Source organism: Microplitis demolitor, chromosome 3 (assembly GCF_026212275.2).
Source record: "Microplitis demolitor isolate Queensland-Clemson2020A chromosome 3, iyMicDemo2.1a, whole genome shotgun sequence".
NCBI classification, from domain to species: domain Eukaryota; kingdom Metazoa; phylum Arthropoda; class Insecta; order Hymenoptera; family Braconidae; genus Microplitis; species Microplitis demolitor.
Window position 1 is genome coordinate 22,429,699 of NC_068547.1, and position 15,798 is coordinate 22,445,496.

A 15,798-nucleotide genomic window follows, 5' to 3' on the forward strand; every position below is an offset into this window, starting at 1 on the left:
GTTTATATATTTTGTTTATCATTATTAATTATATTTATATGTGACAAATTCGATTATACAATTAAATGGAAAGGAAAATTCTACAAGTTAGTTGAGAGTTAAAAATAAATCGTATCGTAAGTGAAAAATATAATTAATTAATGAAAGTATAATAATAATAATGACGCAGTGGCTTTACAGATTAGTCACTTTGCGATACATTTTAGTGAGTGACAAAAGACAATGAGTCTTACTACTAATTATTATTATTATTATTATCAATATAAATTCTATAAAATGCGAGGTATAAATTTACAAAGCGCCTAAATTTTAATTTATTTCTTACACTACCAATTACATACTCATGTAATTATTTAATAATGCGGTTAATGTTATTACGACTAATCATTATTTTTGTCTCATCGGTTCAATAAAAAAGGATAAAATAGATCCATAAAATACACGGTCCCACCCAAGTAGCACAGAGACAACTTTAAGATGTCTTGAAAAAGGATGACAAATTTTTTTTTGTCTCAGTTATCTTTTTTTGGTATAAATAAGACATGCAAATGTTCGGAACCAGAGACAGAGAAAATTTGTGTTGTTTTTTCTGTCTTATTTAAATTAAAAAGTCATATAGACTTATCTTACCACTATTTGTAATTTACTTTTTGTCATCACTTGTGCCAAGTCTTTCAGGTAGATGTTTTTTTGGTGACATAAATTTCTGATCGTTTTGTCAACATATTGGTGCCTTATCGATATGTCAAAAAGTATAGCCTAAAAACTGATATCTTATAGGTCACAAAGGCAAATGTGCTACTTGGGACAGCAACGGAATCGCAGTTTTATTGTTGGTATTAAATTTTTTTTTAGGATTCGATGCGCTGGCCGTTTTTGTTGAGGCGATCGAATTAATTTATACTGTTTTGGCACTTGGAATTTTTTTTTTATTATTATGATTGCACTGCAATAGTGCGTTTTAATTAAAACTAATTTTTTTTTTAAATTAATATTTAGAAATTATTTCAGCTAAAATCCATTCTAAAATATTCACCGGTCAAATTTTTCAAATAAAAAAAATTTTAATAATTTATGAAATTGGAAAATTAATTTTTTTTAAACGATACTGGCTAGCCGACGTCTAAGAACTTTAGGATTTTTTTAAACTGATAAATTACAAGAAAAAAAAATATTTTAAAAAATTGCACATATAGTTTTTTCAATTTTCTATATGTGCATATTTTGAATTTTTATTCTTTTTACAGTTGAGTCGTTGAAAAAAAATCCGAAAATTTTAAATAGTCTGTTAACTTCAGTATTATTTATTTTTAATTGCGAAAGAAAAAAAGTTTTAAGTGACTTTTAAATTAAAGTTTATAATTAATAATCGTAGGCAGATACTCGTTGCTTTTTTCTTACAGTACACGCTTTACCGTTAATTTATTTATCTTCAAGGCCTAACGAGACTCTCAGATATTTATTCAATAATTACATCAGTAAAATTAATAAATTTTAAATGCCATAAAAAATAAATTTGCTTTAGCAAATCGTTTTAACACGGTAAAGCGATGCAAAGCTGCGAACAGTCTTTTATAAATTTCTTTATTTAAAAAAAACTATATATATATATAATAATAATAACAATAATTAATAATAATAAAATTTAGATAATGACACTGACACTAGTATTCGTTAATTAATTATTAACAATATTTATTTAAGAGTTTTTAATTGAAGTTTATATTGAGCCCCGAGAGGCCTTGATCAACTGCGAGGAAGCTCGATGATTCAGATGTCTCCGCTACTTAATTAACAACAATAATTAAGCAGAGTTTATTTTTTATCTACAGTAAATTATTTAACAATCATTTTTTTTTAAATTCTATTTTTAACTTTATTTCGCAAATTAAATATACATTAAATATAAATCAGATATTTTACGAGCCAAATAAAGTCGAAATCATGGCAAATTACGTATTTAATTTTTTTTTTTATTTTTACTCATTACAAATAGTAATTTGATTGATGTACTCAATATACGGGCCGGTTTTCGTTCGTGACACACTATTTAACTCGATCGCTATGTATAAAATATATTACAGGCCATTAATTAGTTAAACTAGTGAATACTTTTTTTTTTTAATTTTTAGTTTACTTATTATTCGTTGTAATCACTGCCTAATTTTTTTGATCCTTCGTTAACTTTTTTTTACTCTGATGAGACGAATTTTTTTTACTATCTACTAAGCTCATTTTGCTTACTGACTTACAAAAGAAACAAAAATAAACAATAAACAATATTTTGGTTAAATTTTCGTTTCAATTTTAGTTCATTTTTTTTAATACTTATTGATATTTTGATTTTTTAATTGGTAATTTTTAAAATAATCATTTGCTTAAAGCAAACAGTAATAAAAATGGGTCTTGTCGACTCGTTTGCTGCAGGCGCCTATGGCTCGTGGAGCAAACTACAAACATAACCCAAAATTCTATTTCTTTTTTAATATTTAAAAAATCAAAATATCAATATATATAATTTATAAGTAATGAAAAATAATTTAAACAAGACCAAAATCAGTATGTACGGTAACATCACGATTATTAGGTTTATCAGCCGCCATATTAACTTCAACGAGAGTGTCGACGCTGTTGATAGGACAGCCTTTAAGGATTTTCTGGGCCGCCAAGCTCGTGAATTGTACCTGCATGTCACTGAGGCTTGGGTAGGAGTACAGATCCGCGCGACTCATGCTTTTGTCCAGGTTCGGTTCCGATCCCTGGGGCGCGCGTCGGGATTTAATGTTGTCCAGGTTCTCGATGTAAACGTTGTTATACGATCCCCCGAACCCGTCGAAGGATTTCGTAGGCGAGGGCGGGTTCGAGGCGATGTTGTTCTTAGATCCAGGGTGCAGCAGGTTTCTGAAGCTCAGCGCGTCCTTGGACAGCGAGAGACTCAACTTCCGTGAGTTGTTCATCGCGTCATTGGTGTTCTTGATCGCGGAACCGGTAACGACTGCCGAGTGGTCGTTAGACAACCCGTTGGTACATTTGTCGATGTTGTTACTCGAGCCGTCGATCAAATGCGCCTGACTATTATTCAGCCGATTGGTCAGCTTCAACTTATTGGGCATCTCTTCCTCAACTTTAGGCTTGTTCTCTTTGTCTGATTCGGACTTGCCGTCTTTGCTGCTGGTGTAGAGCGACGAGGGTCTCTCGATCTTCATCATCTTCCACTCGTCGTCATTAACTTTCTTTATGGGCTTATCGTCCTCCCCCTTGCTGAGCAGTTTCTCTTTCTCCATCATCATCGCTTTCTGCACCTTCTCGCTCACCAGCTCCTGCTTCTCTTTGCTGCAAATTTTCTCCTCCTTATTGTCAATGATGCTGCTCTTGGTAGTGCCATTTTCGAATGTAATCACCGAGCGCATTGGCGAGTTGTTTTGATGGACGTAAATCTTAGTCCCGGGTGATCCGCTGATGGTCGTAGTGCTCGAGGCATTCGAGGCGAGCGTAACGCTGCTTGAAATGCTGCCGCGCTCCTGCGGGGGACTCACGGGACTCAGATTCGTTGATACTTGCAGAGTGATTGAATTCTGGGCTTCCTGAAGCGGCGTTAATGATCCCTGCTGTATGACCTTTAGCGGCGATGACTTGGCAGCCGCGGTAATTGATGTCTTAAGCGGGGATGATGATAATGACGTTGATGATAATTTACCACTGGACACGGATTTAGCCGTTAGATGAGTTGATGAATGCATTGACGATGTCTTCTGCAGTATCTATTTAAATAATTAAATATCTTTAATATTTTTATTTATAAATATTCATTAACTTATGTAAATATATATATAAGCATGTAAGTACGAATGTATTAAATGTACTAATGTGTTGTGTGTGTGGTAATAATTTGAATTGTTAATCTGACCTTATGTTGGGGTGAACTATTCGAAGACTTGGTGCCGCTACCAGTTGAGTCGTGACTTGGTCTTCTGGAGCTATGCCGAGTGCTTGACCTTCCCAGTGTTGCAGTCTTTGCTGGGCTTGGACTATTGCTATTGCTATTATTGTGATGATGAAGACTGTTGTTATTATTTGTGTGATTGTTATTATTTGGACTATTGTTGTTATTATTTGTGGAGGTGATGGTAGTTACGCGGACAGAACCAGAACTACCGCCGCTACGACTCGGCGATGAATTGCTGGAGTGTTTGCCATTGGGTAGTTGGGGACGGGATTGGTGATACGGATCGGAATTTATGGCGGTGTTGGGCGGCAGCACAGAAGCACGGGACGTACAGCGACTTAGACTCGAGCATTTAGAACGCGGGAGAGTTGAACATGGGGAACGATGACGTCGCGAGCTACGCGGGGTTGAGTTGGCAAGCAGACTGGTTGAGTCACCGCTCGGTTGACGGCGATGTCGCCGGGGTAACGTTGCTGATCGCACGGAACTCGAGTCGTCCCATACTTGGAAACTGGCCTGTGACTGGTCTAACCCTTCCATCATCTGTAATCAGTTGGAATTTAATATTTTAGTGAAGATGAAGACTATCAGAACAAGGGATGAGTCAGAGGATTTATTTTCAGGAAGAAATTTTACCGATGGACTGACTGCTCGGGTCTGCGTTGCCACACTGTGGAGATGAACGACCCTCGGGTTGAACCATTCTGTTGGCGGATACTGAGCACTAAAAGTGCCCATCAACGGTGCACCCTTTCTCCGACTACTGCGCCGAAAGAGCCTTGATAGTAAGCCTATCTTCTCTGTAAACAATCCAGAAAGACCTATTGATTAAAAGTGTAACTCCGACATTCTTTGGCGAAGGAACTCGGGGAATGGATTGCCAGCTAAGGGTGACTAGCAATTAGCAAGCTCCTCACTTATGTCAGCGTTTGTTACAAAGTCCAAGATTGCGTGACTTGTGATTTATGACAGTGTGTGTTAGTTGTGAATAAATAATTATGATAATGATAATAATGACACCCATCACCACAACCCATTCCATATAATTACGAAATATAGATTCCGCTGAATGATATACTCACTAGTGGGACTGTGAGGCGCGCTATCAGTGCTCGCATACTCGGCGCTTGACGAGGTGTCACTTCGTTCCGGTCTTCTTGGCAGTGATCGTGAACTTCCGCTCCTGTGAAGTCGACGAGCTGAACCCCACAGTCGCAACGAATGCCTTCGTTCTAAACGACCGGGTACTGAACGACATCGTGCGAATAGAATTTTATCATTCGGATTTCCTGAGTCACAATAATAATTATTATTATTATTTTTATTAATTCCCAGAGCAAAAATAAATAATTATTACCCTTCTATTCGTAATTTAAAAATTTCCATCACTTCCGGTTTATTTTTTAAAAAATCGTTATGTCAACATCGATATCAATATTAATACTAATAATCATAAGTTTCTACTTGTGAGAAAAAAAATTACATTAGCCCTCTGGCGGCAATTATCTGAACTAACTAAAAAATAATATCCTGTGGTTTCATTGACTAAAAATGATATTTATTTAATATTGTACAAAAAAATGATTAAAAATGAATGTAAATAAATAGCGTATCCCGTTTTTCAGATGATTGATGAGATAAATGACATGTAAATTATTTGATAACACGTTGTTTGAATATTTTTCTATCCGGTAAAAATTATTGGCATTAGTCTAGATCATAGATAGGAATATTTTTTATCATGCGATTATTATATTGCAAGTAAAGGCAATAAAAGAACGTGCAATTGGAAAAGAGACCGTTAGATGCGGTATGAAGAGTGATCACGTTCCAAGTTTAAGATCTACGTGAACTTTTACATCTTTCACTCCTTACAGAATGACAAAATTGCTGGATACTAAATAAGTTATTGACCTTATTTTTACTATCATTATTTAATTCCATGATTAAAAAAAATATATGCGATTTAATAAAAATAATAATTATGATAAATAAAGATAATTTAATAAAAATAAAATGAAAGCAATTTTTATTTTTTAAAAAACTCCAGACATCGCGTATAAACTTGTCAAGGACGACAACAGTATAAACGAGCTTCCCTATAATATCATTACTGCTTTCTCGTTTTAAATATATTTAACTTATAAGTTTTTAAAATCTTCTATCGATAAACTCGACGGCATTACGAGGCTCTTAGTAATTTTATTAACTAGATATTTAGATTACTAACGAGCGGTAAATTTAAAAAAAATCCAAAGATGTAAAAAATGTATACGATTATTTACAATAATGAGTAAAATAAAAATAAGAAACAAGTTTACCTCCACAAATAACGTCCGCTAAATTAGTTTGTACGGCTTGATGCGTCACATTACCGTCCCTGAGGGTGAGCATCTCGCCATGTACAAGCGCCATTGCTTCGTCATTGCTCATGAGCATGCCCTGCCCGCGACAGCTACCGACCTCGCGAGAATTTCTCCGCGAGCCGCTGGAATCCCGTCTCAATCTTTTAGTCTCGGGTGTCACCACGAAGTAGCCCTGCGAGGTATGATAAATTTTACGCTCCTGCATCAGTTTCGCCAGAGCGTCGTAGACGAGTTCGCGGTTTGGTCGCTGCATTGTGGGAAATGCATTTCTCAGCGCCGAACGCAGGGTGTCCAGTGTTGCGGCCTGTCGTTGGGACGTTAACTCTAGTATTGCCCAACAAAGTGCTTCTGGTAACGGTGTAAATTGTCCTTGAGACACTGGGGCTACTAAACAGTCTTCAATGTCACCTGCAACAGTCAATTCAATTTTTAAATTATTTTTTTTTTTACTCAGCTAATTAAAATATTTTTTTAAAATTACTCTGAGCCAAAAAACAAATTCGGACTAGTATAGAAAGTTATCCTAATTTAAGCCTCAAAGTAGTAGTTACTCCCTTTTCTATTTAAAATTTAAAATTTAAAGTTCAAAATATGACTTTTCATTCATTGAGAATTTTGAGGTCTTACTTAAAATTAAAAATCGATAAATTATTCGCAGTTAGACCTCATAGTTCTCATTGAGGATTTTTGGTACTAGAGTTACTTTCTGGGCGGCAAATAAAACATCAAAGTAATTTCGTCTTTTGAGGACTAAACTAGAATGTTTTTAGACTTGGGACTTGTTATATAATTAATTTATTTTTACATAACTATTAATTTATAATTCTAAATTAACCACATTATTATTTTGTAATAAGTAAAAGTGATACCTTTCTAATCCTAAATAAAGTTTCAAATTTCATCAAACATATTTATGATAAAATAAAGATTGGGTCAAACACATCTAGATATAAAGTTAAGATCGAGTTTCTACTCGGCCTTACGAGACAGCGAACTGTTCGCACCTTAATCGTATACCAGGCTTCAGCCCAGAGGGCAATACACTTCTCGTACAGAGAGTACTCTCGGTATTATTCGCGAGATTGCTGAGTTACAGCGTAATAAAAACAACGAACCCAACTTTAAGGCCATCCTCACTTATTTTTTATGTAACTTTATTTTTAAAAGTATCGCGTAAACACCTGTTGCATGCAATCAACTGCCAACTCAATACACATTTTAAATTTAACGTTTCATTTTTCTGCCATAAAAAACTTAACCGTTACTCTTTCCTTTATACTCTCACACTCTAATCGATGCTATAATTATTTATAAAATTAAATAAGCAAACAAACTATAAACTTTTTTTAAATTAACACTAAAGCCTCGTTAGCGTTTTAATTGATAGTTAAATTTTCATCTAATAGTTCATTAAAAATTATTATTTCTAGTCTCATTATATTTATAAGTCATGTTGATTGAGACATTCAATTTTAATGAATTGTAACTTTAATTATTTTTTAAATTTTATTTATATTTTTAGTTACTGAGTTTTTGACCCGGACCACCTGACGCGATACTTTTTTTATAAAAAAAAATAGAGACAAAAATAGCGGAAATTGATACTCCTGCGTGAAGTTATGCGTGAGATACGCCCAAGAATGTATGACACTCGTTTTCTCTGGAATTTAATCCCTAAAAAATTTTTTTTTATTTATCTCAATACTGCGTGTCTGCTAAAAAATATCTTACGTCTTTTTTCAAACTCCAAATAAAAAAACCCACAGGAAATAAATAAAAAATTTAATTGAATCAAGCAATTTAGGGTACGTGAGAATGTGTCTATGGCATATTATTTAAAGAAACAGTTTCGCTTAGCCAATTATTTATTCACAGCACGTCTGCAAAGGACGTGGTCGCACAGAAGCTCGGTGCTTTTTTCCCTTAGACTTCGAGTCGCCCATTGCTGTATAAAGAGTATAGATTATTTTTCGACGACTAGACTTGTGTGCTCGACTAGGGTGTTTTAGAAATTCAAAAGGTGTTTCTGGTCTGGCCTTTGGATCTACGTAAGCTGAATACGAAATATGAAAATGTCAGATCAATAAGCCGGAGCTTTGATGCTGGCCTTTAATTTAAATTACATTTATATATATTTTACTGTATCTATTGAGCTATCAATCAGGTTTCGGTGAGCTAGTAACAATTACTATCAAATCATCCGTTTCACTGTTAGACGTCATACAAAGAAATTTTATTCTTCTATATACATACATACATACATATTTAAAATATATAATTACATGTCTAAGATATAATTAATGTCTATACAGTTGACTGGTAATTAATTGTTGAATGAAATATTAACGACTTGTAATAATAAATTATAATTTATAATTAATTCAAGTTATCGATATATCGAATCGAAAATATAACCCTGACTCTGACTTGGGTCAAGGTGTTTTGATTATGCACTTGTATTAATTTACATACTCATCTCTGCTGACTTTTATTTGTCATTTAATTATCGATTGGAGTCGATAGTAAACTGTAGGAAAAATTTATTTTGTTGGTCGGTTTTGAATGAGCTGTTTGGTAAATTTCCCGCTGAATATTTCAGCGGGGAAATTTATTGGGAGTAGAGGCATTAATTAAAGAACGATAGTTGATAGATAAACAACATCCGGATCTTCTTAATGATACAATTTCTACGCACAGTTGAGTACACATGAGTTGAGACGTGAGGATGGAAATACGGGAATATTTTGTCGAGCTTAAATACTCAATGATTTACATTGATATTGGCGCCATGGAATTTATGTAATTTATTTATTGAATAACCATACGAGTCTGGATTGGTTTATTATTTACATATGTTTTATATGTTGTGTAATAAATTGTGTGTTTTTAATACTTAGGTAATTAGGCAGTCGCTGTAATTTTGGAAAATATTTTTTAGATTTTCTACAGCTTTATATTTTTTTTAAATTTTATCAACTGTCCAATTTCACAAGTTAGTCATGTTGTGACAAAAAAATTATGTCATGTTTACATTGATTTTAAAAGTAAAAAAAAATTTGAATTTATAATTTTTTTTTTTAATTAATTTTGATATAATGAATTTTAAAAATTAATGTGAATATTTAATAGAAAAATTTTGAAAAAATTCAAAATCAAAAATTGGACTTCACTTGTGTTAAAAAAAAATTTTACTCATATTTTTGTACAACGAAGAATTTAAAATGATTATTTTATAAATCTGCGGATAAAAATTCAAAAAATATTTTATCGAAAAGTTGTCAGCCCCTTATTAATAATAAAAAAATTTATTTATTTTTTTTTTTTTTTAATAAGACCTGAGGTAAGATTATATTTTTATTAGCTTACAACCAGGGACGATGATAATAATGTGGGTAATGTAATAAACAGAGATTTAAGAAGGATATAAATAATACTGAAGCTGAGTGGAAGCGTGAACGAGGTGTTTGTGACAAGATAACGTGACACTTTCAGCAAAATATCTTCATACTCGCTCGCTCGGAAAACATAACTTTTAATATTATCCTCTATACTATATAAAGACTCTTATTTAACACTCTCCGCGGTCTTTATTCCTCAAGCTTTGGAATTTAATAAAAAAAGAAACGTAATCGCAATTATTATTATTCAAGAACCCAACTCATAAATTTAAAAACCTCTTCTCCAAACATTTATATACCGCTAATAGCCTGACTGAAATCTTATCGTTGACAAGATTTTTAGATAAAAATCCAAATATAAATACAAATATAACAACAAATGTATGCACGTGTCAGTAATGCGTAACCGCGACGAGGAGTGGCCCACCTACGAGACTTTATTTTTAATAATTTTAATTTTAATATTTTTATTTATTAACAGAGAAAATATTTTATGGCTCCGCCTTATCCCACAATTCTTTCTATACATCAATATATATAAATATATACATATACATATACGACATATGAAGAACAGGTGCGTACTGAATCTTACATTCTCACAGCGTAAAATAAATAATTCATATAAATAATTTATTTCATGGACAATTAAATATATTTTTTAAAATAACGGTAATAGAATAAAATTTATTAATATTAAAATCTTACATAATTTGTATAATAATAGTAATAAAAATAATTAAGTCAACATAATTAAATATTAAAAAACAAACTGTTCCGTGATTTGGTTTAAAAGTCACCTGTCTAATGGCTGGCATGCGTACACTAGCTCAATATCCGCGGATAGTTGCGTAATAATTAATCGCGAAAGGCGGCGACAGAACTTTATGTCGGTGACACCAAGTTGACTAGCCTCGACATTATATCCTCTGTACTTGTATCATACATGCAACATATATGTTAGTACTTTAGCATTTTAGTCGGCAAACAAATAAAATGTAACAGCAGTTTAAACTTTCTTGGCAACCCAAAGGTAAATAATGTCAACATGCTAATTTTCACGCAATCAACTCCGTTGTGATAAGCTCGATATCCACCTACTATTTTTTTTTCTGTCCAACTTTATTGCCAAGTACAGCAATAATGTGCAAAGTCACTCGAGGATAACTATTATACATTTTAGTATTTATCGTGTATATTTATAAATGAAATAGTGGGTATTGTACGCGCGAAGGGAAAGTTTCAAGCAAATTATTATAAACTGATGTTAATATAAGACTTGGACTCGAGCTGTCAACCCTTTCGGAGGACAAGATCCGTTCCGGAGGCTGGATCTCGATCGATGCAATCGAGTAGACGGTTTTTATTTAATGCTGTTGCGAGGTATTGTATGTTTAGTATATTAACTGGCACGTTCTCTAACGTACAAGGCACTTAATAACATAAACATGTCCAATCATTTGTGGTAAATAGTTAAATGGGTCAAAACGAGAGTACTCTGAGGACGAACATCATTTGTGTGGGAGTTTAGTGAGTAAATACTTGAGGCCGTGATCTTTGGTTATTTATTTACTGTAAAAATTTTTTAACACCAACTTTTAAAATTTATTGCTTTAGATTTTCATCTGGTAGATTTTATCCAGTTGTTACTTTTTTTTTTGTTAATTTTTTATGTGGCATTTTAATGCCACGCCTTTTTAATAACATAAATAATTTAACAATATTTAGAAAAAAAAAAAAAAAAAAACAATTTGATGGAAATGCAGATCTCGCGTGAGAGAATTGATTCCGATAGTCATGATCTGGATTTGTTTGTACACGATTGCGGAGTTTTAAAAATTTTTAAAATAGTGGATTAAGAAATGTAATGCTGAGAGTGAGGGGTAGGGGGGGGGGAGTATGGAGAAGTTGCACAATTTAAAGAGATCTTAAATGCAACGAGGGAAAGGAGCCACCGAGACCACGCCTTACTGCTCTCAATTTAAACTGTTTATGCTCCTCTATGTCGTCATGTCGACTAGACGTGTTTTAATTTAATGATGCTCTTCTGAGGCTCTCCACACTGACGTTCATTATTTTGTTGGCTTTTATAGTGTTATTGCGATTCCAGTATACTAAACTCTTTATTCTTATGGGAAAAACCTTTTAAGACGTTTATTATTTCTTTATGTATTTTACTTTTTTAATCATAAATTTTAAATTCATTTTATTTTTTTTTTTTTTCACTTAACTACAAATTAAATTTTAAATATTTTAATTTAAATTTAAAAATTCATTTTTTTCAAATTCTAAATGAAATTTTTTTTTTTAAAGTCGAGGGTGAAAATTTTAATAAGTAATTATTGGAAATAAAAAAGTTGTGAGTAAATAAAAGTATGACAAGTTGATCCTGTCTCTACTGAGGTTTTAGTAAATATTGAAAGCGAGAAAGTATACAATCAAAATCTGTCACAGTAAGAAATTTTCAGTGTAGATTAAACGTGAGAGGTGGTGAGGCTGCTGTACAGAGTAGAGATGTTAACCTTTTGTGCGGATGGATCGCTTCGAAATGGCGGGTATTATACATTATGAATTTCATTTTGATGTGCAAAAGCACTTAAACACACACGGCAAATGGATTTAGATAGCAAACCCGTGCGGAAGAGAATTCTTCCTGATAATACCTGACATCTTCTCCGACACCAACTACCGTGAGCCCGCAAGGCTGTGATATGAGCGTACTACCGCACTGGCCTCCACTGGGAAAGTGCTAATTCTCTACAGTTTAAATTGACGTCTATCTAGTCCCCATCCATCCACCTTGAGCCATCGTACTCGACTCTTTGCTATCATATATATATATATATATATATATATATATAAATGCATGTTGATAAATGGAAATCGTAAGTGATATTTTACTACCGGAAGAGGGAGGTTACTAAATTGAAAGTGAGGGTTTTTTATTCGAAATTATACAGTACGTTTGATTTGTAAATAATAAGTTCGGGTTATGTAGATATTTGTCTTGAGTTCAAAGACATTCACGCTCTTGAGTTATGAAATTTTTTTTTATAAAAAATTATTAAAATTTTTACCTGCAACATTTTTTAATTGCAGTAAAAAATTTTTTTGTGATTTAAAATTTATGAAAAAAAAGTTAGCATCTGAAAATGGCGAATTTAAAAATTATCAGACAATTAACAGAAGACAAGAAGAGTTTCGTAGGAAAAAAAAAATACTGAATAGGTCATGTTTGCTGGGACATAAGAGGGTGATTCCCTGATTTGGTATTTGGTGTATGTATGCTGGCATTTCCCATGGACAGACTATAAACCGCGGGCGTAGGTCGAGCGTACCCGACACGATGGATCATGACGATAAGCCGACTTATCTCTCGCCTTGGACTTTCGCGCGTAAATACAGAGCCTTCGTCGTCATGGGGACGTAAGCAGATCTCTCGGCATTAAACATAAAATACCGACAGCAGTAACAGCAACAGCACAACTAAACAGCAGAACAAGAACGCCCGCTAATGTATTTTGCATATAAAGCACCTGAAAGAGACCGGAAGAGACAGTATGAGCAATATAACAACACCAGTAACCAGCAACTAGCAATACAACCAACAACTAGTTACTTATATTACTAGCAACAGCAACTTGTGTCTTCGATTTAAGACCCAGAAGGTCACATGCAGACCGATCGAGCCTCGATCTCCTCCGATTATTATTGTGTATTGTTATTTATTATTTAGATTATCATTTTGTTTCTTTATTTTTATTATTTCGTTACCGATATCCCATTTTATATTTTATATATTTATATATATGTATATATAATACAAGATCAGAGTATATAAAAGTCTATAAGCATTTTGAGACGAGGATCCGATTGTTCGCGACGATAAACGCCGGCTTTCGCACGATTGGTCTCGCCGATAACAATCTACTTTCGCGCCTTAGTGAAATTCTTCTGTTGACGGTTTTAAAAACGTAGCAAAGTACACGCGTTTGTTGTGTACCAGTGAAAGACTGTACACACTCTAACTGTCTTAAATAATCTTCTTATTCGTATAAATTTTATTTGCCCGTTTATATCAAACTGTTAGATCCGCGTGGGCGATTTTCTTCCTCGGCTTTTTAAATAAAAATAAAAAAAATGAATAAATTTTTTAGTGTACCCGTAATAGAACAGCATACAAATTTTTAAAGTAAAATTTAAATTTTAAACCGAGCATTAAATTTGACAAACGAATTTTTTTTTGAACCCGAGGAATTTTGATTTTTATGAAAAATTTTTTTTTAAAACTAAAGCTCAGATGCTTATCTATATATTTGAAAAATCAATGTATGAAAAATGAAATTTTTTTTATGATTAGTAGACTGAAACCTAAATATTTTGATGCTAAGTATACATATGAATATGGATTTTAAAATCTGATACGTTTGTTTTTGTAGCGTCAGCTAATAACTCCAATTCAATTGTCGGTTGTAATTAAGAGTGTAAGAAAATTCTGAAAGCCAACGATCCGATTCGCAATTACAGTGTAATGTATACTGAATACTCAAATAGTAATGATTAGATAGTAAATAGGAGCAAACGATATGACGGAGAGTTGGACAGAGTAAGAGTTATTGGGTGATCCACGTGTTTTGCCATGACACGCTCAATGATTCCGGCAGACTCACTGGTCCATGAACTACAGCTTTATAACCCAAGATTCAATAATGCAACCGACAAAAAAATTTTTTTCATACTAAAAAAAAAGGTATTCAAATAAAAAAATCTAAATACTTTATTACCGCGGCCTTGAACATGAAAAAAATACTTTCTCATTATATTACTTATGACATGACGTAACGTTTTTTACTTTCAAATAAAACTCAATTATGGAAAATGGGCATAATTAATTTTAAAATACTAGACAAAAAATATAATGGGTTTGAATTGTTGCGACGCAATATTTAACGATAACGATTGTTAAACTTGTAGTAACGTCAATTACAAATCGACAGTACACGCCAGGTGATCTTTAAAAAAAAAAAGTGTTACAAAGGCTGTTCAAATATTACTCAATGATCATTAACTTGAACTGGTCTAGTCTCTAGTCAAATACTTGGGTAGGCACCCAGCTTAAAGGATTTAACGTCTTGCATGTTAACAAGAGCATGTTTTCAGTAGTTTCTGGAAAAGGAGTGGTCAACTAACACCTTCTGTCTATAAATACAAACACTAATATAAATAACTGTTCAAATATTTTTTTTGTCCTGTGCTACACGCTATCCAGTTTATGTTTTGTTGCATGTGTAATCAATAGCCCGCTGGCAATTCAAAACTCTGGTCTTTAAACTTGTACCTCAATCTAAGGAATGGACTTTCAAAGATATTTGGATCATTTAAGCGGCAAATCTGTTGTTGAGAACCAGACATTCATTAAAGATTATATAACTTGTTACTATTTTTGAAAAAAAAAATATAACATGAAGATGAAGGCAAATAATTTTGTTAGCAAATTTGAAAAAAAGTTTTTGAGTCGTTAATTTTTTAGTGGCTTCAGAAGTTCAATTTTTTTTGAACCCTCATTTGAGTAAAAAATTTGAGAAAAGTAGGTTTCAATTTTTTGTAACTGATAAAAGAAAAATTACGAAATTATTTTTTAAAAAATGGGGTCTATTTTGGCCTATTAACTGAAATACTTGTCGTCCCAGTGACTGATGAAATAAAAAAAAAATTACACAAGTTAATTATGGTAAAATAAAGTAATTTAAAGAGTAAATAAAATGAGCTCGTTATCTCAAGATCTTATTGTATATCAACGTCAAAAGTAAACAAAAACCCTATTCACAAAGTCACGTCGTGTTTAGTTATTTGTGTGTACTAATCTGGTTCCCACGTGAACGTTGGTAATTTTCTTGGAGTTTATTCCAGCAGTGGGTCACCGTGTATCATCATTCTACGATGGCAAAGGGATGCTGTTGCACGACATCAGATATTTTTATGCTACTTTATGCCTCATATCCTCAGTCCTCAATCCTCAGTCCTCAGTCCTCTTTTCTATAGACCGTAAAACAGAATATCACGGCTGAGGTAAAACAAGCATAGCAAT

The 15,798-nt window shown here is 33.0% G+C and overlaps 1 protein-coding gene across 6 annotated transcripts in view; it reads right to left on the reverse strand.

The window, feature by feature from the left end:
- Positions 1 to 8: 8 nt before the first annotated feature.
- Positions 9 to 15,798, reverse strand: part of LOC103569738 (storkhead-box protein 2) — a 116,248-nt gene continuing 100,458 nt past the window's right edge. For 5 of the 6 annotated variants that reach the window (XM_053737326.1, XM_014441891.2, XM_008547203.3 and 2 more), the window contains 5 exons: positions 6,268 to 6,720; positions 5,029 to 5,235; positions 4,583 to 4,767; positions 3,908 to 4,489; positions 9 to 3,761 (listed from right to left, as the gene is read on the reverse strand). In XM_053737326.1, the coding sequence (XP_053593301.1) occupies positions 2,541 to 3,761; positions 3,908 to 4,489; positions 4,583 to 4,767; positions 5,029 to 5,235; positions 6,268 to 6,720 (2,648 nt within the window). In that variant the 3' untranslated portion in view covers positions 9 to 2,540. The remainder of the gene's footprint in view (positions 3,762 to 3,907; positions 4,490 to 4,582; positions 4,768 to 5,028; positions 5,236 to 6,267; positions 6,721 to 15,798) is intronic. The other variant, XM_014441892.2, reaches the window with a different exon arrangement.